Here is a 27,841-nt window from a genome sequence, read left to right as displayed (position 1 = left end):
TTGTATGACATTTCATTTATTTCTCTTTTTTTTTTTTTTTTTTACTGATATTTGATTTAAAATATCACTAAAGCTGACATAATTAACTAAAATTAAAAAAAAAAAAAAAAAGGGACAACCTCATGCGGTTCATTTCTCGTGTATATTGCGCATGTCCGCAGCTGGCGGGTAGTCACATGACAAGGAAACCGAAACCAAAAAGCGAAGGACAGACAAAGCACGGTCGTGGTTGAGATTTATACCTGTGTGTTGTTCCTTGTTCGCTGAAATCACAGCAAGATTGGTCAGAAGTGGACGAGTTGAAACGTTACGATAAGACATGTTAGCATGCTGAGAGCTCGCGTATGTTTATAATTTAATTAATATTAATGAGCTAATGTCGTGAAAATACTCTTGTATATCTAGAAAATGCCTACGAGCTAGCTACTTGGGCGCATGTGCAGTTCAGTGTTTAGCTTCAGGGTGTTATCTTGACCGTAGAAGTTGGAGTGTGTCTCTTTGTTAAAAGTTTAAATAACAGGCAGAGGACAGGGGTTAACAGAGGAGTTAAAGTGGGATCGGTGGTGCTGAAACCATACAGGTTCAAGCTTTAGCTTTTCTCAGTGGACGCAGAGTTAGCTGCGTAGTTTTTGAAGTGTGTGTATAGGCAGGTTAGCTAGCTGTGTATGAAGATGAGGCTGAGCGGTGTGCTCGTGTGTGTGCTGCTGCTGTGGGTTGAGGGGTCTTGGGGTGACACCCCGGCCAACTGCACCTACGAGGACCTGCTGGGGACATGGGTGTTTCAGTTGTCCAAAGGAGGACACGACAAGACCGTTAACTGCTCCGCTGAAGGTAAAGACCATATTACTACAGAATAAACTGCTCATCATGGGACTGGGCAGAAGAGACGGAAGTAGTTTCGTAATTTGGAAATCAGGTGACATTTTAGGGCCTGCTGAATTTAGGTTTTAAGTTAAGACAGAAAGCAGGGGGTTTCCTGATGCTCCCCTGATTTCTTCCTCTTTGTGCACCATCAGTCAGGTATACACATTACTTTAATACTACTTTTCACTACATACTTAGTGGTGTCCTTTCACCAGTGTGTGCATGTTTTGACCTGCCAAGGGACTACAGATGAAGATTAGCTTCAAGCTAACATTGGTACAATACAAATGTTAACTTTTATATAAAATATCTTACACATTAATGCATGTATAAATACAAATACTCTTCACATCATATATAAATCAGAATTTGTGTTAGCTTTATTAGCAAAATATGGTAGAGCATTAAAGGAAAAGGGCTTACAGTATCTCTCACTACTCCTACATCAGGGCTGTAATTCAAAGGGGAACTATGTCCATCTTAAGATCACATACATGTTATATCTATGGTCTAAGATAGTCAAAAAATATTAGTCAACATGAGCAACTCTCTCCCCAAAAGACTGGAGAGCTAAAAGTAAAATGTGTGATGTCACAGAGCATAAAGTCTGGAGGTGCTCCTTAGGCAATGAATTAGGAAAGATGTTACATGGGTACATTTTTCTGTTTTAGAGCTAAGAAGGCTATAATACAGGAGTGTCAGGTGTCAAATAAATTGGATACCAATGAGGTAAATGCAGTTGTTTCATCATTAGTTAAGTAATCAACTGCCTTGTGTTCCTGAAAGAGGCTGCCCTAGCTGTCCATTATCTCTTCTTTGCTGTGGCCATGTTTGCTGTCTAGCAGGAAAAGGTCTGCTGTTGACTGTGTGTTTGCTTGTCTACTATCTCTTTATGGAAACACATTAGTTTTCTGTATAGTTCCTATTTGGTGCATGTCCACAAACTGTATGATAGTCTTGCCTTCGTGAGGTGAATGGAAAAAATGCAAAGTGAACTTGGTTAAATAACCAAATTGTGTGCCACATGTAGTGCATTTTGAACAAGCTGGGGGCCATTTAAAATCAGTCCACAGGCCACGATTTGCTCCCAGGCTGGACTTAAGACATGCTTGCTATATTAGAATAAATCTCATTTGTGTATTAAAAAAGAAAGCAAATATTCTGTGGATCCACAAAATCAGGCTCTCATTCATTGTCTGTGTAGCAGCTCCAGAGTTTGTGCTTGATGACATCACAAGTTTAAAGTAACGTGTCTGGTTTCTGGCTTTGAGAGAGTAGCTCATGCTTACAACTATTGATTTCACTTTCCTAGAAAGTACTGAAATTCTTAGCGTAGGCAGTGTTCCCCTTTAAGAACATTATATTAACATTATATCAAATTGTAATATTGCCACGCTCAATATAGGAGCATTTGGTTAATGTTTTTTGTTAAGTGATGATTGTAAAGGAGAAGTTGAATCATTTCCTGCAGTGTAACACTTGCATGTTGTGGTGCTCCTCCTCAGCCACAGGTGAGAGCACCGTGACTGTGACCCTTGAGAAACTGTCTGTAGCCACAGATGAGCTGGGGCACACTGGCTTCTTCACCCTCATCTACAACCAGGGCTATGAAGTGGTCCTTAATGGGTACAAATGGTTTGCCTTCTTTAAGGTAAAAGATGCATATCTGAGCAATTAGTTCAGTATTTTTTAATTTCCTGGGTGGTCAAGGTTCACTACAGTCCAGTAAAATGCTTGCAACAAACAAGTTAATATTCCATTTGTATAACTCAGCATGTATCATGCACCGTTCATCTCCTGCCCAGCTGATCACAAACTTTATGCAGTCAAAGTTCAGTTCATCATTCAGCACCTCCTGACATTAAAGGTTTAGTTTCACTGTCACTCAGTTTCCTCTGCTCTCATCTGGAAACTATGCATGTCTTTGGTGCGCTAGGCCAGCCTGAAATTAGTAGGAAATAATGCACTGTTTGAAAGCAGCTATATTAAAGGTTAATCTTTCAGTCATGTGTTAATGTTTGCCATTACTCATGTGACACTGAGCTGAGGGAAGTTTGACAGCCTTCAAGCCTGTCATGATTTATCCATGTCTAGTTCAACTTCCCCATTTTCTAGACTTGCTTTAGTGAGATGAATGGAGAATTTTTTTTGGTTTGTTTTCCTTCTCAAGCTTATAACAGTGAATGTCCGAATAATGTGCTGAAAATATCTCACTTTATACACAATAATCTGATATTAACTTAGTTGCTTTTTTAAAGACCTGAGTGTTTGTATTTGCATAAAATTGCATATTAAACAACAATCCCTAATCTGCCTTACTACACCTCTAGTACACTCAAGAGGGCTCTAAAGTGACCAGCTACTGTGACCAGACCCTGCCAGGGTGGGTCCATGATGTTCTGGGGAACAACTGGGCCTGTTTTGTGGGGAAGAGAGTGAAATCAACACCACCCCGTGTAGATTACAAACCACTCTTCAGCAGCTGGTACGTATATTATGATGATGGCTAAGCTAACAAGCATGACATCAGTGGTGCAGATGTACACAGAATGTAAGAGCAGGCAGTGTTGACGATCCCTGCGTTCAGTGCGCTGTGCAGCTTTGACATCTCAGCTTTAATCAACACTTTCATTTCCTCCTTCATTCCTCCTCTGATGCGAATAAGTTAGCCACAGTGAGGCTTGGGCACAGGCCTGAAATCTGAATGTACATCTGAGAAATCTGATGTTGAAGCACAAATGTTGCTGAACAGGCGATACCAAAATGCTTTGTGGAGAAATGAATGTTGACACAGTTCCTGGCAACATAAAGCTGCTTCCTGGCCTCTTTGGTTCCAGTTGGAGCTCAACCAGACTCAAGTTTATCTGCAATTTATTATTTAGTATATTATTTTATTATTTTAGTATATTTCTTGACCACAATTACATCATAAAACTATAAAAGGGTTGCATTTTCACATTTAAAATGTCTGTCTTCATCTTTGCCCCTGCTTGCTCATGAGCATTGGACTGCAGAAGTATTTTTTAGACTATGCCAAGATGTTTTAATGTTTAACCTATGTTTGTTCCTCCACTGACAACAATGATCAGTGGAATTTGAGGTCTGTTTGTGTAGGCAATGCTTTGCAACCTAACCCTCTTTGTTTCTATGACAAGAGAGCTATTCCACTCAACTTGCAAGCAGTAGGGGGGGGGGGGGGGTGCATGGCAAGTGTTGTATTTATCTAAACTGTTTTTCCTCACAGTTGCAATTGAAAAATATATACTTTGTAATATGAATCTGTAAGTATTGTAACCTATTCTTTCACTATGAAATGTGAAACTCTGCACTCATGATAATGATTCACACCTTTGTTAAAATATCTGCAGAGCTCCTGTCAAGGCTGCACTTAACATTTCTGCACGTAATTCAGTAGTGGATGGTTTCTATAGTTCTGCTTTGTATTTGGATTTGTACTGTCCTTCCTTTTAACTTTCTGTTAGGTGTAGTTTCATACTGGAATACTTTCAACCCTCAAGGGAACAATTTAGCACTAAACCCCTTTGCAAAACTGTTAAGTATGAATAACTGGAAAATATCTTTGCAAGTTTTAATTATCCAATTTAAACTAACAGAAGTGGTACTTTTGTTGCAGTGCAACTGTATAATTTTATTACACTGACAGGTGTGTGTTTTGTCAAAGATGCACATACTAACTAACACTGTGATTTAACTCAGCAGATGCTTGCAATATCTTTTTTTCTTATGTTTCTGTGGCAAATGAGCCCCCTTTTATGGAAAAAAAAAGCCTAACCTGTAACATTATTCGCCCTCCAGGCTGCTCCAGAAGCCGTACAAACACAACCTGGACTTCATTGAAACCATCAACTCTGTTCAGAAATCCTGGAAGGCTGCACCCTACCCAGAGCTTGAGATGTACACTTTGCAGGAGCTTCACTACAGAGCAGGAGGGCCCGCCTCCCGTATCCCCATGTGTGTATTTATTTGCATTTCCCATACTATAACCATGGAGGAAAAAAAATACTTCAATGCACAAATATTGGACATATAATCTTCTAAATGAATAACTAGTGCATTTAAGAGGTTGATGTCCACTCTAAAATGTATAATATGACCTCTTAAGTTTCTTGTAAAACTGTTTCTCAAGGCAAAATGTCTAATGTAAAGTTCCCTCATCATTCTTTTTTACTTTAGGCGTGTTCGCCCTAGGCCTGTGGAAGCTAACATGGCCAAGATGGCAGCAGCTCTACCTGAGCACTGGGACTGGAGAAACATTGACGGCGTTAACTTTGTCAGCCCTGTGCGAAACCAAGGTGACATTGAGTTGCTGTTCTTTAGAAACCTTGAGGCTTTATTTTTTGCTGTTGTGTGCTGACATGCGAAGTTAATTGGTTATAGGGCTGTACACGACTTGGTATTGTGTCAGTCGAATTGGATTCACTGACTGTTGGACGGTTTGCTCCTTTTTCTTACTTTATTGACGTGCCAGATTTTTGAATGTGGTTCAGTGGGATGTTCTGGGTGACAGTGTCGTTCACCTAATTATAGTAAACAAGCCAAGTTAGCCTTCCAAGCTAATGGGTGCTTACTATGCTAACAGTGGATCTGAAATGTACAACATTTTTTCCAACACTAGATATCAAACAAAAGCTGGAGACTGTATCACATTAAGTTGCTGTGAGCATCCCAAAACTCGATTTTAAAGGGACAGAGAGTTAACTGTGTTACACCTGTGTACGCATGATATTAGAAATTTCACAGATATGAATCAGAAGACTTGCAGGGGGCAGACAAAGCCGCACTTTTACACTTGAGCAGCTGTCGGTAAGGGCAGACACTGAACAGCAGTTCGCCAGCTACTTTGCGCTCCTCTTGGCAGGCCCGGGTCTGCTTTCTGCTCTCCTCCTGTGTTTCTGCACAGCCTTGTGTGTGAGTGGAGAGATTATGCGTGCTGAGTAGTTTGAGTGTCTGAGAGGGCCTCTGTAGGGCTGGGTTTAAGGATCTGGAGAGAGCTGGAGAGTCTCAATAGAAGCCCTCTAAGCCACTGTGCAGTGCTGCAGAGCTTATTTTTGCTTCAGCGTTTCGAGTCAGGTGGACTTTGTAGGTTCCATTTCAGTTCACAAAAATTGGTATGAAAACGCTTTATTTTGTTCATGCTGTCTGGGCTGGAACACCTGTATTCACCCTACGTCTGAGATGCTCTGTTTTAGCGCTTGTCTCCTTAAGCCTCCCTACCGAAAAAAGCCCAGTATGCTCTAAATGATCTGTGTTTACAGGTCTTCCATATCTCAGGGTCTTGGCACCATCATTGCAACCGAGGAATGGCTGTAACGTAGAATAGCGGCCCTTTCTACTGTGAAAAATCACTAATAAAAGCTTCCAAATGAACAGGAATATGATCCAAAATTGGGGGCAAATAACAACATCAGCAACCAAGGTTACTGGTTTCCCAGATGTTAGCTTCATGTAGCAGTAAGACTATGTAAACACTTGCAGTAGCGTGCCTGGAACAGATAAATAAATCTAGCACACTATGACATCATGCTGTAACCAGAGTAGAAAACTACTGGAAACAAAGTGTTCAGAATGGTGGGAAACCTTTGTTTTGTCTCACAGGGATTACTTCTACATACATTTGCCTCATTATTTAAAAGTTTGGCCATGCTTAATATCAACATCCCTCATTGTAACACTAAACAAATCACAGAAAAAGAATAATAGGTGCCCTTTAAAGAAATACTTCACCCACAAATTGATCATTTGTATTTCAGTTACTGACCCTGTGCATGTGAAAGTACTGCATAAATGAGACTTGCAAGAGTTGTGTAAGTGTTTGTATTCAGATGGTTTTGATAACTGCTGTTGTTAGCTATTGCAGCCCCCTTTTAGTCCAAGTTTTTAATAATTTTCTCAGATTTTGGATTCTTCCTTCACCATGGAGGCGTGTGAGAAAAATGCAAAACCATTTTTCTTCACAAAGTCAGTGTAACACGGGGTAACTGATATACAAAAACTCATTTTTTGAGTGAAGTATTCCTTTAAAGCTTCCCCATAAGTCCTCTGAGGGAGCTCTAACTTTTGTGTCCTGTGGGTCAAACATGACAAACTTCTCATCTTTCATCTCGGGAACTGATTGCATCATATTATAAAATATTAGGACGGCAAAGTTTTCCCACTAGCGCAGATCTTTAATTTAAAGTTGTAACATCTTATTAGTCTTAAGAGACTTAAGTCTTGGACCCAAATGAAAACTGTTCTCACTGTCACCCTGACTTGAATCATTACTACAATTAAACCACCCTGCAAATCCCCACAGCCTCTGTTCTCTGACCTAATTTGTTTCTGCAGAGCATTTTATTAAGAACCTGGTGTCTCACATTATTGATGCTAACCAGCGGCTTTAATGAGTGTATCTGTGTCTGTGCCTTGCTCCATTATTATGCATTACAACTAATGCGGATAAGTATACTGGAGTAGGAACATTACAGAAACTTGGTACCAACTGATGAAATATATTCTGAAACAAATTACAATGCACAGTTACCAACTTATGAGGGTTTTATTTTAGGGGTCTTTTAGAGGACTGCATGTGCTGTTGACAGGTACCTACAGTATCTTTGGACAGTTTTTGTGGACAGTGTTAAAGGTGTTGTGTTTCACAGCAGTGCGATTTAACTCAAAGGTGAATCTTTGACATTCTGTTTACAGCATCATGTGGAAGCTGCTACTCCTTTGCCTCCATGGGAATGCTGGAAGCTCGTATTCGAATCCTCACCAATAACACTGCGAATCCCATCCTCAGCCCGCAGCAAGTGGTTTCCTGTTCTGAGTATTCTCAAGGTAAACTAACTCAAACTCTAAAATCTTGTTTCACAACCATATTGACTCATTTTACATTAAAAAGGCAGTGTATTGTAGATATCGATCAGGCAGCAGTTAGAAAATGTAGGTGATGTAGGGGAGACCAGGAGCAATGGTAACATCTCACATTGTGGCAACCAGAACTAAAATCTTCTAAAATCTTTTTTTCTTGCCCGTGTGTCCTGTTGTATCAGTCTGTGTCCACAAAAGCACCACAGGCGGAGCTCTTCATGAGTTTTTTTTTTTTCATCCGCAGCAGTTTGAGGAGTTTTAAGTTGTGGGCTAGATTATTGATCAGGCGATCTGATCTGGAGCAACTGCTACAGAGGCAAGGCAAATGTTTAGACCCTAGTTTCACTTCCACTGCATTCTGCTGCTCTGTCAATACCCAGATTGCGATCTGGGCTCTGAGAGTGAAGTAATCAAGCAGCAGCCTCTGGGGCTTGCAAATGAAGCCAGCACAGAAGCACCAAAACCTGCAGTTCTTTGAATGGCCACTTGAGGCTGGCTCCAAATGCGAGTCTATCCCAGTGGACACTCATGTTAAAATGCCCAACTTCACAGCAGAAATAAACATGTTTACAGCCTGGTACAAAAAACAGGTTTTGTCTCTATTGCTAATTTCACCCTTCATGACAACTGCAGGCTGAATTTTTATATAACCCATCCATTTATATTTTTTTCAGGGTTTAAAGTTGCGCATAATCAAGAGCGGTCCACTTTGGGTGATAGGCTGTCTGTAGATATTGTCCTCAGCTTCTCAGTCAGATCCACCCCTCACTTTTCCACAGCGCCAGCCTCTCACCCAAATATAGTTACTTCTTGCTTTAAAAAACCACAACTGCAATGGCTGAAATGCAGAACTCAAGGCTTTAAAATGGGAGTCCCCAAACCAATAAGTGACGTCACAGTAACTACATTTTTTATTTTTACAGTCTTATGGAGCTATAAATAACTGCACGGTATGTGGAATCCAACAGCGCTCCCTAATGAACAGTCCAGCTCCAAAAATTGAAAATCAAAACGTAAAACGTAAATCAAAACCTGAAATGAGACAGAGCTATGACACCATTATGCATATAGTCTGTGATGGTCCCTCTCTGTCTGCCAAAAGACAAACTGATGTCTGTGTTATTAAATATACTGTTCTAATTAAGCTAAAATTAATTGTTCAGTGGATAATGACTTGTTTTAATTATATCTATATTCATAGCAGGGTTCAACGCTAAGGTGTTTTTTTTTTTTCCACTTGCCCGGTTGGGCAAGTTGGTCAGAGATCTACTTGCCCAAAGTCAGTTTTTACTTGCCCTATAAAAATTGTTTAAGCGGCTATCAAATAACAATGACTGCAGTTATTTTTATGTTATGTAATCTTTATTCACACTGTATTTATTAATTAAAACAACATATGTCATGTATTGTAGCTTAATTCCTACACAAAAATGACAGTGTCAAATCATGTGAGTGCAAGTCAAAACCAGAAGTACAGGCTTCATTCAGCCTTCTTTGTTTATTAGGGCTGTAGTCCCCTGCTCGATTGGTCGATTTATTGCAGTGCTAAGTGCTAATGGGGGTGTCTTCAGAACTTTACTTTTTGTCTTCAGAATTTTATCAATTAGTTATTAACTTTTACTATTTTTAGCAACTTGCCCGATCGGGCAAGTGAGTTGTTAGTTTACATGCCTGACCTTGAGTTTTACTTGCCCCGGGCAATCGGGCAATTGTTATTGTTGAGCCCTGCATAGAAGTTTATTGTTGTCCTTGGTATTTATATGAAGGTATTAAATGTGCTGTTACAGTTACCCTCATAAGCTGTTTGAATCTCCCCTGCACCTTGGGGCAGATGCAACATTTAACTTCTAATGTTTTAATCAATGTTCTGACTCTAACATTGCTTGTAAAAACAATTAATATCTGTGATCAAGTAGAAAACAGACACAAGTTACCCACATAAAAACTGTATCCAAATGGCTCAAGAGATTTTGGAGTAATGACATCAAGACCAAAAAATGTTACAGCTGTTCCCAGTCTCCCCTACTTAGTCGAATATTTATCTTGCGATACATGGAGAGCGCTCTGGGCTCTGAGCTCTGGGACAGACTGTCCTCCCTAATCAGAATACTTAAGTTTTGTTTTGTTTTTCTTAACCAGTTAGACAGTCGAGGACCTCCAATAATATTTCTTGACGATGATAATGAATTTCAGACCTATTTGAACAAACAGTATTTAACGTTCATCTCTCCTCTTTAAGGTTGCGATGGTGGGTTCCCATACCTGATTGGGAAGTATATACAGGATTTTGGGATTGTGGATGAGTCATGCTTTCCGTATATTGCGAAGGACTCTCCGTGTGGCGTTCCTCAAAACTGTGGCCGCATTTACACCGCTGAATACAACTACGTCGGTGGATTTTATGGCGGCTGCAGTGAGATGGCCATGATGTTGGAACTCGTCAAAAATGGACCCATGGCAGTGGCCTTTGAGGTAAAACAGCTGCTGCTGTTTCTATACATACAGTATAGTAGTTTTGCTCTGTCAGTGCAGCGAAGAGTTTTGGTTGAGTTTTGTGGTTGAGAAATTGCGTTTTAATCCTTAACTTATCTGAAAAACAAAAGATCCTTAGTCTTAAAGTGCCCCTATCCTCCCACAGGTCTACCCTGACTTCATGATCTATAAGGAGGGCATCTACCACCACACAGGCCTCGCAGACTCCTTCAATCCCTTCGAGCTGACCAACCATGCCGTGCTGCTGGTAGGGTATGGTCGCTGCCACAAGACCGGACAGAAGTACTGGATTGTCAAGAACAGCTGGGGCACAGACTGGGGCGAGGATGGCTACTTCCGAATCCGCCGGGGCAGCGATGAGTGTTCCATCGAGAGCATCGCTGTAGCAGCCAACCCCATCCCCAAACTGTAGAGGCTGTAAAGTGAGGATGAAAGGAAGGAATGGTTTCAACATCTACCCACTGTAGATGTCATAAAATTAAGCATCTCTGACATTAGTTAAAAGTATAAGTAAGTACTGACACATACTGTTTACAGCAGATTTGAATTGGAGGAAAACTGCTCTTCTGCTCTTTGGATGCCATGATTTTAGCATGTTAGCCTACCACATTGCTTTTATTTTTTTAAACATTTCCTGATTTTACCAATCACTGATTAGCTGTCTATGGACGATTTTAATTCAAGCTGTAACTGCCGACACAAACTTGGACTCAAAATGCCTCGGTACATGCTGTGACAAATCATGAAGTGTGATAAATTCTGATTAAAAGGGAACTGGTAACTGAGGAGTCAGTGTTTGTGTTTGCCTGTCAGGTGCAGGACCTTGATTCTTTGTCTCAGGGAAGCAACAGTGGAGAATTGTAACACCTTCTGTCCTTGCATCAAATTGAAACCGTGACTGCCATGTTTCTCTCTGGGGCAATTTGTAGGAGTTTCCTTTGAAGCATTTAAAAGGGAATACAGAATCAATAAAGGGATTTTACTGATTGTAGTGCCTTTTATTCTGATTTGCACTGTTTTGTTTTTTAAAATTTGACAGAATAAAAGCATTTCAAAATGTCTGCATGATTTCTTTGCGTGTGAAAGATGGAACGAATTTTTAATTCAATCTTCCTGCATTGTTTGATTTTATTTAAGGTCTGTTTTAGCTTTGACTGGAGTCAATCAACAGTTTACTCTCAAGCAAAGATTCTCATAACAAACCAAAATGTATGATGAGGTTAACAACAAACTACAAGCAAAACAATATAACTGTATAAGGAGGTGAAGGAATGAAAAAATGGTTGATTTACTGTCACAAGCTCCTTTATGTGGGTAAATCTTAGTTTAATTTTCTGACCAAAGTAACTAAGTAGCTTGTATTTACTCTTCTTCTGGCGTAGGTCCTTAGACCTTCAGCTCCATTGAGGCAAGCCAATCCAATGTTTCATTGTTCAGGTCAACTAGACTACAGTCGCCATTTGGTGGCTGGTGTTTGGGCCAGCTGGTTATTATGTGTTCCACAGATTGTAGTGGATCCCTGCATTCGCAGTGGGCACTGTCTACGAGACCCAATTTTTGCATGTGCGGTTGAGGGTTGTCCATTGCTTTTGGAGTATGTGCTTGCTGGAAACATCTGTGGGGTCGGCAGTGTAGTGGTGAAGCCTGGATGGTTCCTGCACTGCTCCCTCCATTTTGCCTTGACCTAGGTGGCCTTGGAGGTATCAGAGGGTATTGTACGGCGCCTGGACTTCCGATGCAAGCGCTGTGGTGTCTCCATTGTGATCTTGTGGAGGAGGTGGGATTCACTCATCTGTGCCTTTTGAGCGAGGGCCAGCGTGGCTGCTGCTCGTCTGACCTCTGCTGGAGCGATACCAGCGAGGACAGGCAGTTGGTTTGTTGGGGTGGCTCGTAGACATCTGCAGACAGTCCGTAGGGAGGCTTCGAGTGCAGCGTCCAGCTTCATGGCATGGGGGCTACAGCACCAGACTGGAGCACAGTACTCAGCGGCTGAAAACACTAAGGCCACGGTGGAAAAGCTCAGTGTCTTCATTGTGGCTCCTAATGTGGCACCAGCTAGACGCTGTATTAGTGCTGCACGGACGGTTGTCTTTGCCTTGACACTGACCAGGTGTTGTTTAAATGACAGTGTCCTGTCAAGCTTCACACACAGATATGTGGGGAAGGGCTGGAACTGTAGTTCGCGGGTTGCTTCTTTGTTGTTGAGGCGGAACATTGATTCTACGGTCTTGTCAACACTGAGCTTGAGGCGCCAGTTCTTCAGGTACAGTATGAAGACAGGATGTTCATGTCTTCAGAGAGGCCCTCTTCTGCTGCTTCCCAGGATGACTTGCTGAATAGAATGACCAGGTCATCTGTGCAGCCGTAGTTCCTTGATTGTGTTTCAGGGGGAGTTGAAGACACCCTCCAGGTGGCCTCTCCTGCGAGTAGTTAAAGAATAGTTGCAAGGTTACGTGCTAAAAGCGAAACCAGTGTCTTCACAATGTTCACAGACTGTAGCGATAGCGGGTCTCCAGCTCAACACAGAAGGCCTCACCATCGCCAAGAGGTGGTGGTTTTATTTGACTTTTTTCTTACTTCACGTTCACAGCTGTTAACACTGCTTGTGTGTGTGTATGTGTGCAGCATGTGTGTGTTTAGAGTATGAATGAATGATATCCCCTCCTTTATTATTAATTTATCACTCTTGAAATGAATTTAATCTGTGTATTGAGTTTTGTTGTATTTATATACAGTGACAATAAAAATAATTGCATTTTCTTCATCTTCATCAATAGTGTTATAATTATCCATAATAATAAGCCATAGTGTATTTGTTGATTTATATTTTGTATTATGAATCTGAGTCTGCAAAGTTATGAGGTACCTGGAGATTGTGCTTAAGTAGCCTACATCACTTGAGTAAATGTAGTTATTTTCCACCACTCTTTGTACTTTTGAAACTTTAAATACAATTTGCTGGCAATTATTTTACATTGTAGATGCAAGACTTTTACTTCAAATGGATTGCTACTTTTCTAAGTAATCTAATTACTTCTCCCACCGTCCACTGGGTGTTTCAAATACATCCCGGCACTCCCAGGCAGCTCCCCTGCCTGAGTCACAAGGTCCAGACGTCTCTGCTCCGCTTCCCCCAGCGGGCCAGGGCGTAACGTTACCTCACCTCCCCTCTCCTCTCTCCAGCTTCGCCTCTGAACTCATTCCCAGCTCCCCCTCAGTCCTCTGTGCGCCGTCCTGCGCGTCTCCCCCTTTCATCCCCCGGCCCTCTCCACAACGGTGGATTCATGCTCAGCTCTCGCCCTCCTCGGTCGCCATGCAGAACAACCACAACAAGGAGCATCTCTATAAGATTCTTGTCATAGGGGACCTCGGTGTGGGCAAGACCAGCATCATCAAGCGGTATGTGCATCACAACTTCAGCCCCAATTACCGAGCCACCATCGGCGTGGACTTCGCACTCAAAGTCCTCAACTGGGACCAGGAGACGGTGCGTCTGCAGCTGTGGGACATTGCAGGTACGGTCCAACTTTTACGCAAACAAATATGAGGGATTATTTGATTTGAAGTTTGAAATTTCCAGGCGGTTCTATGACTTTTCTTTGACTCAAACTTTATACATTTTTTTAGGAAGCCACAACAAAGGAGAAAAGTCGATTTAGTATCTTTAAATGAATAAATATATTAGAAATTAGTTGGGATTTGTGCAGATGTAACCCATATGGCAGGGCACATTGTTCTAAAATAGATGGATATTAGTTTATTGGTTAATACTCTTGAGAAAATACTTATTTTTGTTGTTTGTTTTTCAGATGAAATTGAAAATTGAACTACTTTGATAGACAATTAAATAAATTCACTCAGTCTATTTGAAAATGTCCTTCTAAGTAAAAATAGCTGAAGGCTACATTTGGAAATTCATTAATGTTTTAGTCCTGGAGGAAATTATGTTTATAATTATGTTGCTTATTCTTTTTTTGAATATCACATAGTTAAATGAATCTGCTCTACAATCTTTCAATGTGGTGGTTATGAAAATCATTTTTTCCCAATGTTAATGCATGTTGTTTAAGGTTAGAGACAAAACTTTCCAAATCATAAATTGAATATTTTTCAGTGTTCAGATGCTCCAATAGAACATTGATAATAAACACGTTGTTTCAACTCAGATGTCATGGCCTGACTTTCAAAGAATTGCGTACTTTAGATACACAGATAGTTTGAGGTTAGTGATAAAGAAAAAGACAGCGATTCAGAGCATGAGCATGAGACTATTTTGTCACAGTTGTGATCCGGGGTTAATGTTCCTCATGTGCACCAGCTGACCTGTTACTCACTTCAAATCACTTGGCAATGCATTGCCGCAATTACATGTTTCTCTTTATTTATACTCACAAGCAGCTCACACACAAATCCAGACAGAGAAACTTTCTCCGAAACCAAGGTCCAAAAACATCACATATTGATTATGGATATCACTACATATATATTGTTGTTATTAAATCAGGAAAGTATTTATGACCTTTCACCTTTCTTAAACAAAATTAAATCTGCTCTATTCTGTGGGGCCATGTGCAGGTGGCATCTGAGTTGTCTTTAAGATTTAAGTCATGTTACTCATGAATTAATTCATTGATACATATATTCTGTATCTGTATTCTGTAACAGTAATTCTGTCTTGCCTCCAGTGGCCACTTGCCTTTTCTCTGCAATCTTATGTACTGCGTGACATTCCTCACCTTTAAGATACTCTGTATTCTTCACCTTTTTTAAAATTTATTTTGTTGTATGCATTTATCGAGGTTCAGATATGACATGCCCGCCCCGGTCCTTTTGATAAGAGTGTAGAAAATATCTTCTGTGCAAATAAGATATTCTAATATCTTTTCGCAGTCAGTGTTGAAATGCTTTGAGTGCCTTTGGCAGACACTGAAATAATGAAGGCTTTTGAGTGGGCTGCTGTTGGGAAGGACATGAAACCTAAAGGCTACAGCAGTCTCATCTCACATGAGTGTCGGCTGAGGTTTAGAAGAATCCTCTGACCTGCTGTTCTCTCCCCTCCTGTGCGCCCTCTCCAGTGAGCGCAAGCAGTCATGTGTCTCAAACTCATGTGAGGGAGATTTGAGGCCCAAGCTCTTGTATACAGAAAGCTTTTATTGTGAACGAAGGATGAGTGTCTCCCTCAGAGCGATAGGTCTGTATTGTATGTGCTCCCTACAGTCACTCTGAAGTCGTGGAGGCCTTGGAAAAAGCCTGTTAATCTTAAATCCGCACAGTCTGTCCATTATAATATTATGTGGGCCATATTATGTGTCCATTGTCAAATAATCACAGGTTACAAAACAAATATGTGGATTAAATGTCCTTTTTAAAACAGATTTACTTTCCCCAGCACTGCTGTGGGTTTGTTTGGGGATCTGAAGCTGGACTGAAGTTTTCTCAGGCCACAGATGTAATAAATCACCTGCTGTTGCTGTGTGTTTCCCAAGACAAATAATAACTTCAACCGTTCTATTTTTGACTGCCATTTTTTCTATGCTCAGGGCCGACAGGGTGACATGGCCAGCTGCTCAATATAGCATGAAGATGTGAGTGAAGCTGGTTTAGGGCAGATTATGGGGGTTTTATATACTGTTCAGCCTCTTGAAATCACATAGATATACAGTACAGGCCAAAAGTTTGGACACACCTTCTCATTCAATGCGTTTTCTTTATTTTCATGACTATTTACATTGTAGATTCTCACTGAAGGCATCAACACTATGAATGAACACATGTGGAGTTATGTACTTAACAAAAAAAGGTGAAATAACTGAAAACATGTTTTATATTCTAGTTTCTTCAAAATAGCCACCCTTTGCTCTGATTACTGCTTTGCACACTCTTGGCATTCTCTCCATGAGCTTCAAGAGGTAGTCACCTGAAATGGTTTCCACTTCACAGGTGTGCCTTATCAGGGTTAATTAGTGGAATTTCTTGCTTTATCAATGGGGTTGGGACCATCAGTTGTGTTGTGCAGAAGTCAGGTTAATACACAGCCGACAGCCCTATTGGACAACTGTTAAAATTCATATTATGGCAAGAACCAATCAGCTAACTAAAGAAAAACGAGTGGCCATCATTACTTTAAGAAATGAAGGTCAGTCAGTCCGGAAAATTGCAAAAACTTTAAATGTGTCCCCAAGTGGAGTCGCAAAAACCATCAAGCGCTACAACGAAACTGGCACACATGAGGACCGACCCAGGAAAGGAAGACCAAGAGTCACCTCTGCTTCTGAGGATAAGTTCATCCGAGTCACCAGCCTCAGAAATGGCAAGTTAACAGCAGCTCAGATCAGAGACCAGATGAATGCCACATAGAGTTCTAGCAGCAGACCCATCTCTAGAACAACTGTTAAGAGGAGACTGCGCGAATCAGGCCTTCATGGTCAAATAGCTGCTAGGAAACCACTGCTAAGGAGAGGCAACAAGCAGAAGAGATTTGTTTGGGCCAAGAAACACAAGGAATGGACATCAGACCAGTGGAAATCTGTGCTTTGGTCTGATGAGTCCAAATTTGAGATCTTTGGTTCCAACCGCCGTGTCTTTGTGAGACGCAGAAAAGGTGAACGGATGGATTCCACATGCCTGGTTCCCACTGTGAAGCATGGAGGAGGAGGTGTGATGGTGTGGGGGTATTTTGCTGGTGACACTGTTGGGGATTTATTCAAAATTGAAGGCACACTGAACCAGCATGGCTACCACAGCATCCTGCAGCGACATGCCATCCCATCCGGTTTGCGTTTAGTTGGACGATCATTTATTTTTCAACAGGACAATGACCCCAAACACACCTCCAGGCTGTGTAAGGGCTATTTGACCAAGAAGGAGAGTGATGGAGTGCTGCGGCAGATGACCTGGCTTCCACAGTCACCGGACCTGAACCCAATCGAGATGGTTTGGGGTGAGCTGGACCGCAGAGTGAAGGCAAAGGGGCCAACAAGTGCTAAACACCTCTGGGAACTCCTTCAAGACTGCTGGAAAACCATTTCAGGTGACTACCTCTTGAAGCTCATGGAGAGAATGCCAAGAGTGTGCAAAGCAGTAATCAGAGCAAAGGGTGGCTATTTGAAGAAACTAGAATATAAAACATGTTTTCAGTTATTTCGCCTTTTTTGTTAAGTACATAACTCCACATGTGTTCATTCATAATTTTGATGCCTTCAGTGAGAATCTACAATGTAAATAGTCATGAAAATAAAGAAAACGCATTGAATGAGAAGGTGTGTCCAAACTTTTGGCCTGTACTGTACATGTTGAGTGGGAGTCTTTGGCTGCAGACCAGGTTTGACACAATACTGAGATGAACTCCTGATGTTTTGGGCGTCTGCCTTCCCTCATCTCGATGGAATAATAATTACCATTACCACATTTAATTTCTATCAATGAAGCCGTTGCACCTTAAAGGCTCTGCTTTCTCCATCAGCTCCTTACTATCAGCACAGGGGTCTACACATTAACACACAAGTTTTTGCCATCGTAGACAGTTTGGTTTATTTTATATGAGAGATTTATGTATTTATGTTTTTGTCTGAGTTCTTTTTAGCAGTATAATTTGGAAAGATTCAGTTTCGTAAAGGTGATGTCATTTAAACCTGTGCATCAATCATGATTTAAAAATATTTAAATTAAAATGATACACTGTCTGTCAAATCTGATCAAACTACATCCACACAGTTTAAATGAAGCAGATTCGCATTCATAATTGATATTGTTGTCTTTTTCTGAACACATTTAATCATGAATATTCATATTGTAAAGTTTGAAAACATTTTATAGTATTTTTACTTGATCATTGCCCAGAAAACATTGGTATGTTTTAGTTGGCTCAGACAGAAAGGTGGGAACATTATTTTTTACTAGGTATACAATGACACTATGATACTTGTACGTATCTAATACAGTGTTCTACCTTCTGACATGTCCTTGAACTAGACACACCTTCTCCCAGCTGTTCTGCAGCTGACCCTGTGCCCTGATCCACCTGTGCAGGAAAGCAGGGGCCTCATTACAGAAAAAAATATCCTAACTGCTTGTCCTGTGTTAACTTAAGTCTTCTCCACATCGCCACTCCCTCTCGCACCCTCCGATCATCCTCCTCCATTCTGTTGACTGTCCCCTCCGCCCGTCTCACCACCATGGGGAGCAGAGCTTTCACCCGCTCTGCTCCCCAGCTCTGGAACTCTCTTCCACCCGAAATAGGGAACATCAGTACACTATCACAATTCAAGTCCCGACTCAGAACACACCTGTTTAAGATCGCCTTTTCCCTTCACTAACCCCATTTCCTGTCCACATCTAACTGTTTTTACTCGTGTGTACTTTTTGTGATTTTCTTTTGTAATTTTATTTTAAATTATTTTAATTGATTACATTGTGTACTGTGCATTGTCTTTTATCCATTGTAAGGTGTCCTTGAGTGACAGAAAGGCGCCTAAGAAATAAAATGTATTATTATTATTATTATTATTATTAAGTGTCAAAGACAGGAAAAATCCTATCTTCCTATTACAGAGGCAATTCCTAAATTCATGGGTGTGTGCTATCCTATGTCAGAGCTCTTATCTTATCTTATCTTATCTTATCTTATCTTATCTTATCTTATATTGTCTTATATTGTCTTAAGAAATCCTAACTACAACTGTAAATTAGATTTTTCGGTTTGTACTCATCCTGTCATGCCTGCATCTATGTTAAAGGAATACTTGTCCTACAAAATGACCATTTGTAAATCAGTTAGTCATGCCGTGTTACTTTGAATTTGTGAAGAAAACTCTTCTTGCATGTCTCCACAGTTAACAGTGAACATGAATATTCCCTGAAAAACCTTAGCAATGGAGTTTGGCTTCAAAGAAAGCATAGATAGCTTTCACTTTCAGTTCAGTTTTAAATCATATGGTTTTCAGCAAAATTGGATTATTCTGTTCGAGTTGTGTGAGAGTTTGCATTAAACGTGGCCCCCCGATAAATCAATATGTTCGCCATGTTTCATGAGGCATGTGAGAAAGAAAAATGACTTCACCAATTCAAGGTAACATGGAATGACAAACTGATTTACAGACGGCCATTTTGTGGGTGAAGTGCAGTGGATGGACGAGCAGTTTTGGCAGTTTTCATGAATTTAGGACAGAGTCTATGCCATCCTAATTTAGGACTCATAAGGTGGGAAATCCCTCAGTTAGGACAGTTGTGGCTAAATTGATGAGATAGGATTTTTTCTTTCCTAAATGCAGTTAGGAAATGTGTTTCTGCAAGGCTAAGAATGCTAACTGTCATCCTAAACTAAGATAAGATCGGATTTCAAACTTAGGAAGTTTCCGAAATAAGGCGCCAGGTGAGTAGCAAATGATCCCGTGGGCCTCAACACAGTTGCATGTAAAGCAGGGGTATCAAACTCTACTTAGTACCATTACATGTGAATTTTTCTATACATTTCCACTCCTGTGTAGTAAGGCTGGCATCCCCACACCAAACTAACCTGGAAGCTATTCAGGAAGCAGGTGAAGTTATCCCTGCCTTACCAACAGTTCACAAATCTAAAGGTATTGCTTTAAGTCAGAAGTCTGATACATGTTTCTTTATACTGAAGCTGCTGATTGACAGTATTTTGTACAGTGTTCAATATCAAGTTGAATATGTTTTGCTGTGTTCTGGTCAGGGTGGAAAAGCCTCTGAGGCAGTATTGTTGTTTACCTTGCTCCTGAAACTTGGCTCCTCTTAGCCTTTGCAAGTACATCAATATTTAGTGCGTGAAGTCGTCCACTTGGCTGGATTGGACCCTTTGGTGGGTTAGTTCTGGCCCATGGGCTGTATATTTGACAACCCTGAAATTAATACCATCTTGATTCCTCTTCCTCTGGATGCAAACTGCTTTTGAAAGGATCGGTTTAGATTTTTGGAGTTACTCCACACTGTGAAAATGTCTTGCCCACAAGCTGAACTGTGAGGCTGGTACTGATGGTGCTCTAGCAGACGCTATGGATGGGAAAAATCTGTGAGGATACAACATTCCTACAGAGCTTATCGAATTAATTTTACCCTGAGGAATTTTTACAGTTCACAGGCAGGCACACACCAAAGACTTCTCTCTCTTCCTCCTATCCTGCCTCTGTCCGTATCTACATCTTATCTTTCTCTTTTTGCAGATCTAACAGTTAAAAAAATGCATGTAATTATGTGTGTGTGTGTGTGTGTGTGTGTGTGTGTGTGTGTGTGTGTGAGAGAGAGAGTGGGTATGTCGGGAATGCTTGCATGGTAGCACATTTGAGACAGGGGTGTGATAAAATGAGTAAATCGGATGATGCATGCCTCTGTGTCTGTTTGCCGCTGAGGTGAAGCAGCATCACTTGCTGTTGTTTCAGTGCCAGCATAAAGCTGATCAAAATAAAAAGATTAATTCTTCTATGTGCATCTGTGAAAGTATAACACGTCTTTACATCTTTACACTGGTACCAAAGTTGCAGTCTCGTTCTTTGTGTGTATACATCTATGTCCTTGTCCGTGTGTGTCTTCCAGGTCAGGAGAGGTTTGGCAACATGACCCGCGTGTACTACCGCGAGGCCATGGGCGCCTTCATCGTGTTTGACGTCACAAGGCCCGCCTCCTTTGAGGCCGTCACCAAATGGAAGGAGGACTTGGATTCCAAACTGACACTTGCCAATGGGAAACATGTAGCCACTGTGCTTTTGGCCAATAAATGTGACCAGGGCCGGGACGTTCTGACCAATAATGGAATAAAGATGGAGCAGTTCTGCCAAGAGAATGGCTTTGTGGGATGGTACGAGACGTCTGCCAAGGTGAGAAAGATAGCACACACACACATACATGAATACAAAGCAGCAACACAGCTGTCAGGATTGTTGCTGTGGCTACATAGAGTAGCCTTCGATGGAGCGCTGAGGTTCAAGCAAGCGTGTCCTTCCTGTTCAGATGTCCTTGAGAAGCATCTTACGCCCTACCAGCTGGACTGTAGCAGACCAAACACCTGATTAACCCATGGAGACACTACCACAGAGGCACATTCAGGAAGTGAAGAAATTCTTTAAAGGAATACTTCACCCACATGATGACCATTTCTATTTCAATTACTCACCATGCGTTACGTTTAATTGGCAAGGAAAACTTAGTTGAACAAGTTGAACAAAGAATCCCTAAACGGAGAAAATGCGCGATGAATCTGCTCAATGGAATGCAAGAGCAGAGTTCAAAGTACGTCCTTGCCTAGGCGGGCTACTCGTCTCCCATGAGAATGTTAATGAGGAAGTATTTTAAATAGTAAGGTTGTGGTGTAAAATACATGCATTTGGGAAGCAGTGAGCATATGACTGGATAAATGAGACTCGCATTATACTGCACAAATTGTGTGACGGTTTGTAAACGGATGTTTTGGTATAGTTTTATCGTTGTTGCCTCTCTTACTCCAAGTCATGAAGAATTCTCTCCGTTTTGGATTCCTCATTTACTGGGGAGGTATGCAAAAATAACTATGTTTTCCTCGTGAAGTCAAGGCTACACTGGGTGAGTAAGTGATTTACAAATGATCATTCTGTTGGGGAAGTATTCCTTTAAAAGTGCTGAGCTTAACAGACTCTCAGTCTACTCAGTTTTTGCTTCAGTCAGTGAGCAGATCTGAGTCTCACAGCAGACATTCCCACTATGTTATTTCAGGTCAGCTGCACTTGCATCAGTTTTCTTCTCGCATCCAGGGAGGGTGTCCAAGAATGATGAGGGAATATATCAGTTCCCTGATTTCTACTAATGGATACAGACATTAAAGGAATAGTGGGGCATTTTGGGAAATACCCTGACTTGCATTCTTGCCCAGAGTTAGATGAGAAGACTGATTCCACCAAAGGGAAAAATGCCAGCACTCACAAATGTCCTTTTGGTAAATTTAATAAACCAACTTGGGTGGCAGTACCAGAAACACAGACGTTTCGACAGGAAGTCTTCATCACATACGGATTTATTTTGAGAGTACTTGCTTTTTTCCTACGTGATTTAAGACTGATTCCACCGTCATGGTTGTTAAATAGGAAGCTGGAGCTAGAAGATGGTTAGCTTAGCTTTGCACAAAGACTGAAAACAGGGGAAAACACCTGAAAATATGAAACACAAATATAAGACTTTTAAACTAACAAATAAATGTACCGTATAAGTCAAGACTCTTAGACGCAGACAGGAGTGAAAGAACGTGGTGACTGAGCTCTGACTGTGAGATGAGCTGAGGATTCACCCACCTACACACTAACTCAGTGAGACACCGACACAAGCCTGATAGTGATAGCAGCTAATGTGGCGCAGGAATCTCACAGCTGGATGGTAGGTGAGGGAAAAAAGCCGAGACGTGCTTTCTCTCTCTTGTGTTGTTGTGCACTGTAGCTGTCGGAGGTGCATAATTGTGTCAAACTGACAGCAGAGAGTACTCAGTGTGTGCCTTCACCAAGGCAATAGAAAATGTTTATTAATTTTAATCTAGCGTGAACGGTTGTGTGTCTCTTTGTCTCAGCCTTGTGATAGTCTGGCGACCTGTTCAGGGTGTATCCCACCCCTTGCCCAGTGTCAGCTGGGTGGGCTCCAGTCCCCCTGTGACCCCTAACAGGATAAGCAGTTACGGAAAATGAATGAGCACACACACAAGCATCTAAGCGTTCATGCATTCACACAGGCACACAACCTCAAAAACACTCGTCACTCATCCAATGACACCTCCCTATGACAACCAGTTCATGAGCTGTGAAAGGAGACATGGCACAATGATGTGTGTGTATTTGTCTATGAGTGTTTGTGGCTATGTGTGTTTGTCTGTCTACAAAGTTTAGTTATGTCACATTAATCCGTTTTAAAGTTATATGCTTTTTTTGTTATAGGCCGCTACCCTATTGGCATGAACTGTTAATCAGCTGTCCTTTGGCTCATGACCATGTCTTCCCAAAAGAAATCTTGTGGAAGACTGTAGATCCATTTGGAAGTTATGTACCTTTTTGTTAAAGGCCACCCCAGCTGCCAAAGATAAATTTAGGATTGGAGCAGTTGAAATCGAGGCAGTAACCCACGGATGTACAAAGACAATTTGATACAGTGTTGAGACGGGCCCCTGTTCCTTGCTCAGTGGTTCGGCTTCCCAAGCATAAAATAAGCCAGCATCACTGGGCCCATGGAGCCCAATAATGCGGGAAACTTTTAGAATGAATGGATCAAATCCCGATATTGAAATGAGTAATTTCAGGGTTCTGACGCTCAACAAAATGTATCCACTGCTTTACAGACATTTCCTCTAATATAAGTATATGAGAAAAACTCATATTTGGGCCCAGTGGCGTTACATGACGGACTCGGAGGTTGTGTTTATACAAATTGGCTTCACAGTGTGGCACACTCACTGAGAGCCTGCAATAAACCAGTAAACGAACTGAGGCGCCACCACAAATCATGTGACTTTTTTTTTCTTCTTTTTTTTTAATTGTAGATGGTCACGCTGTGTGAGCTGGTATGTGAAAAATGATGGCTGCACTGATGACTCGGTGTACACTGCACAGTTCAAAGCCCATACAGCTCTTTGTTTTGTGAAATCCTGCCAAGAGTCATCATATTTATAACTATGAATATAGAAAACCATTGACCATTAAATCCGTATGCCTCAAGTGTCATCTGTATAAGAAAGTAGTGTTGTCAAAAAAAATTAATTTATCGATACATGGATTCTGAATATTTGAAATGGTGTTAATGCTTATTTTACACAGTATCGATACACTGTTACCTAATTCTTCATCAGCTGTGTTTTCTCAGTCTTGTTATATTTGTCTTTTAATATAAGTTTTACATTTAATGCCTTTTATGTCCATTTTTCTGTGGTATTAAAAAATGGTATTTATGTATTGATATTTTTTTTCAAGGTATTGTAGAGAAGCTAGAAATTCCAGTTTTGTGACACCACTAGAAAGTATACAGCTTTGAATTTTAAGTGAGTCTGTAACATATCAGGATGATATCTAAAGTATTCTGAGCTCACTGCCAAATAACATGCCAGGAGAATCATTTCAAACTTTTATCTTCAACGATGCTGCACACGGTCTGCATGCACAAGAATCCTTTGTTCCAGATCCAACAGTAAGCAGGATAGATCACGACATGGCACACAGAGGGGTTTTTCTGTATGTGGGAGAAGCTCAGGGAGCTGCAGACGGCACCATGTCACATCCAACTGAGCACACTGTTAGATCTTATGAATATTCAGCATCTCTGCTGCTACTGCATCACATATTAAGAACGAGTGTGCATGTCTGTGTGTGTGTGTGTGTGTGTGTCTCATTAATACTCGCTGGTGCTGCTGGTCCTCTCCTCATGTGAACCTCCCTTGAACGCCCAGGGCCATTTCTCTATTTCTCTTGGCCTTCAGCTGCGGTCCAAGTCGCTCTGAATCTTTTGTATTGGTGCTGTCTAATTTCTGGGTGCTGTTCAGAATGGTCATTTTGCATTTGTGTTTTATTTTGATGGGCAGAATAGGCAGAATCAGGCAAGACAAATCAAGCTACTCACCTGTAACAGAAAACACAGTCTTTCACATTATCCAGGACCTAAGAAATTATTTTTGGATGAATTTTGTTTGACGTTGTGAGATACAGATTGGAAAAGGAATACAATTTGCATAGATTAATCATTACAGTTAATTTGGGTTGGCATCTGTATTGTATGTGAGTGCTTGTGTAGTATTTTTATGTAACCATAGCCTTTTTATCATTGTGAGTGTAGCCAGCTCGTCCAAAATGAGGAGACACTCAATACCTTATCTGCTAGAGCGTGTAATGCACTGACATTCAAGTTGAGAATAGTTTCTAATACTGTACATGTAGACGCACTGTTGAAACTTCTGTTTTGGTTTACTGTCTGTATTTGTTACACTCTAATGCTATTGTTCAATTCAGAGATTTCACACATTACAATTGTTTGATCAGTCATCACATCGTGTTTGTATGTAGATGAAGCATGAGGTTGTATTGTCATTTGTCACTGCCCCCACAGCAGCAACACAGTGGCAGCAGCTGGGGAGAAATTTATGTAAAACTCCCTTTTCACTTTGTGTTCACATCATGGCTGCTTTAGTAACGGTCCATTTTCTTCACTTACCTGCTCCCACAGATTTTTCCTGCTGCACTTTTGTTTCTTTGATAAAAAAAGTGTTTCTCTTGCCTCCTCCTCTCTTCTCTCTCCCACCTCCTCATATTTCAATCTCAATTTTTATTTGTTTCTTTTACTTTTTCCTTCTCTTTTCAGGAAAACATCAACATCGATGAAGCGGCGAACTGCTTGGTGAAACACATCATTGCCAGTGAGAATGACATGCTCCAATCAGAAGTCCCTGACACCATCACCCCCCAATTAGAGAATGACAAAGGCGGGACATGCTCTTCCTGCTTCAGATCCCAGTAACTGCCCCCGACAGGTGGATGTCCTTTTGTATCTCGTTAGACACAAAGTCGAGTCTGTCTGTGAGCAAGAGACAGAGAGAGAACCACTTTTTAAGGAAGGTAGTAGGGTTGCCAACTGTTTTTCCTGTGTGGTAGCTCGGGTTAGGTGGAGTGGTTGGGTTGGTGGGTGGGTGGGGGTGAGCGGATGACAGACAGGCAGCTGGCTCAAGAAATGGAGACAGAAAGAGAGATGGATGCAGCTGTGTGCGCTTGTCAAAGGCAAGGTCACCCTCTGGGTGACTTCAAGCCTTGACACTGCCACGTGGGTTACCATGGAGACACAGTTAATGAACACAGGCACAGAAAGATCGCAGCAAATCACAGTATATCTGTAGAAAGGTCCATGGATGTAATCTCTATTTACGAACCACGCTGTCTCTCTTTCTCCCTCCTTCTCTTGCCCACTCTTTATTTTTCTGTGTCTCTTTCTTGTTGTTTTCTCCTCATCTCTCACAGACATCTTTTAGTTTCTCACGTGTCATTCTGGGCTAATAAGCAGGCAAAAAGCAAATTTATATACCGTTTTTATCCACATATCCAAAGCAAATCAATCTCAGTCCTGATAACACTACAGCTACATTATTAGCTATGGTTTCTTAAGATCTGGTTTCATCTTGTTTTACACGGTCATTTGTCTTTGTATGTCTTCCCTCATGCACATCTGCCACCTGCAGTAATGTATAACAGATTATATTGATCTAAGTGCCTTTTCTAATACAAACCATTTTATTTAATGTCTTCAATAGATATAGTCACTACGTATTTTATTTATAAGTGCACTTAAAGGTATGTACCTTACTTTCCATCACTGTGATAGAACTCCACTCATTTCAATGTATTCAAAATACTATGACCAACATTTTGTGTCTTAAAGAAAGAAGTTTCCATTCTAATTCAATGGTTTTATATTACATTTATATTCTATTGTTTGATATTTGTAATATTTGTAATTATGGGATAAATGCATATATATATACAAACATGTACATATTATATACAGAATAATAAGACAGATTATAGAACCAAAGATGTATCCAGTTTTCAACATGTTCTTATGAATAAACCATCGCTTTACTGACCGATGTCTGGATGTCATTTTATGATTTAGTCTGCACACCCGGGTTTTTTCAATCACTCTAGCAATTTGGACCAATGATGGTAAAGGTGTGAATAGTCCCGCCCTAACAGGTGCGACAGATTTACAGGAGAGTGAGGGGGCTGTTGAGTAAAGGGGATCTATTACGCTTTTTTGCAATTTCTGGGTTCATACTTGTATTTTGGGTTTTTACAAGGACACGTTAACAGGTTTTACTGTTCAAATCACATTCTTACTCCGACCTTGTCACATATCGACGTTTGGTTATGGACCTTCTACTTCAAGATATGTTATGAAAGGTACCCTGGGTGTGTTGGTTGTTGACGTTCTGGGACGCCGTGTCAAGTTCTGCCTGTTAAATGCATTGTCTTCTTTCAAAATACACTTCCATTTGGGGAATGACTGTAATGGAAAAATGCGGCACTTTGCGGCACATTTTTGAAACTTTGGCCATGTCTAATATGAACATCTGACACTGTGACATTACATATGAAAGAAAATACTTTTGAGCAAAGGTGGTACACATCTACACAGCCCTGAGAAGGGGCCTAATCAGAAAACAAAGTGAAAACACCTGGGTGAGTTGAGAGCATTCATACATCTAAATCACTCTGATACAGTGGGCTAAACTACTGTTAAAAACATGGTGTTTTCTAACATAAAATATACAGTGGATTTTGTTTTAATGCGGGATACATTTCACCATTATTTCCCTTGTTTTAAGAGAGCATGTCTGTGTCCCCGTAAGCAGATCCAGATATTTTGTTTTAAGTCATATACACCAGTCAAACAGCAGAAATTTAGAAGGGGCTCTGGTGGAGAAAATCTTATTTAGAGAGTGTCCCTGGTGCAATGACAATCAATTTGAGGGTTTTATATCTGTGGGCAGTTAGTTTGTTTTTAGGTTGTGACCAGATTGCGCGTGACTGACATCCTCCTGTTATTTTTCTGGCTAAATTACTAACAAACTTGCAGCTTGCCACAAACAGGCAGCATGTAATTTTATCAGCCT

The 27,841-nt window shown here is 40.9% G+C and overlaps 2 protein-coding genes across 2 annotated transcripts; both read left to right on the top strand.

Moving 5' to 3' along the window:
* The first annotated feature begins 481 nt into the window (after positions 1-481).
* ctsc (cathepsin C) lies at positions 482-11,291 on the top strand. Its single transcript, XM_033631701.2, has 8 exons — positions 482-831; positions 2,370-2,515; positions 3,195-3,349; positions 4,681-4,836; positions 5,059-5,177; positions 7,573-7,704; positions 9,977-10,209; positions 10,376-11,291. The coding sequence occupies exons 1-8, from the start codon at positions 666-668 to the stop codon at positions 10,640-10,642; spliced, it is 1,374 nt and encodes a 457-aa protein (XP_033487592.1). The 5' UTR covers positions 482-665; the 3' UTR covers positions 10,643-11,291.
* A 2,095-nt stretch (positions 11,292-13,386) lies between these two features.
* Positions 13,387-26,811, top strand: rab38a (RAB38a, member RAS oncogene family). Its single transcript, XM_033631702.2, has 3 exons — positions 13,387-13,745; positions 20,782-21,062; positions 25,540-26,811. The coding sequence occupies exons 1-3, from the start codon at positions 13,544-13,546 to the stop codon at positions 25,693-25,695; spliced, it is 639 nt and encodes a 212-aa protein (XP_033487593.1). The 5' UTR covers positions 13,387-13,543; the 3' UTR covers positions 25,696-26,811.
* Positions 26,812-27,841: the final 1,030 nt, after the last annotated feature.

The sequence above is a fragment of the Epinephelus lanceolatus genome, chromosome 4, assembly GCF_041903045.1.
Source record: "Epinephelus lanceolatus isolate andai-2023 chromosome 4, ASM4190304v1, whole genome shotgun sequence".
Lineage (NCBI taxonomy): Eukaryota > Metazoa > Chordata > Actinopteri > Perciformes > Serranidae > Epinephelus > Epinephelus lanceolatus.
This window is presented reverse-complemented; position numbering and strand designations above follow the sequence as displayed.

What these genes read in the sequence shown, in the direction of transcription:
- ctsc (XM_033631701.2), top strand. Translation starts at nt 666, where the DNA reads ATGAAGATGAGGCTGAGCGGTGTGCTCGTGTGTGTGCTGCTGCTGTGG. An exon ending in AATGGTTTGCCTTCTTTAAG is followed by an intron (nt 2,516 to 3,194) that starts GTAAAAGATGCA and finishes CTACACCTCTAG; the next exon opens with TACACTCAAGAGGGCTCTAA. An exon ending in CCATGGCAGTGGCCTTTGAG is followed by an intron (nt 10,210 to 10,375) that starts GTAAAACAGCTG and finishes ATCCTCCCACAG; the next exon opens with GTCTACCCTGACTTCATGAT.
- rab38a (XM_033631702.2), top strand. Translation starts at nt 13,544, where the DNA reads ATGCAGAACAACCACAACAAGGAGCATCTCTATAAGATTCTTGTCATA. An exon ending in GCAGCTGTGGGACATTGCAG is followed by an intron (nt 13,746 to 20,781) that starts GTACGGTCCAAC and finishes TGTGTCTTCCAG; the next exon opens with GTCAGGAGAGGTTTGGCAAC. An exon ending in GGTACGAGACGTCTGCCAAG is followed by an intron (nt 21,063 to 25,539) that starts GTGAGAAAGATA and finishes TTCTCTTTTCAG; the next exon opens with GAAAACATCAACATCGATGA.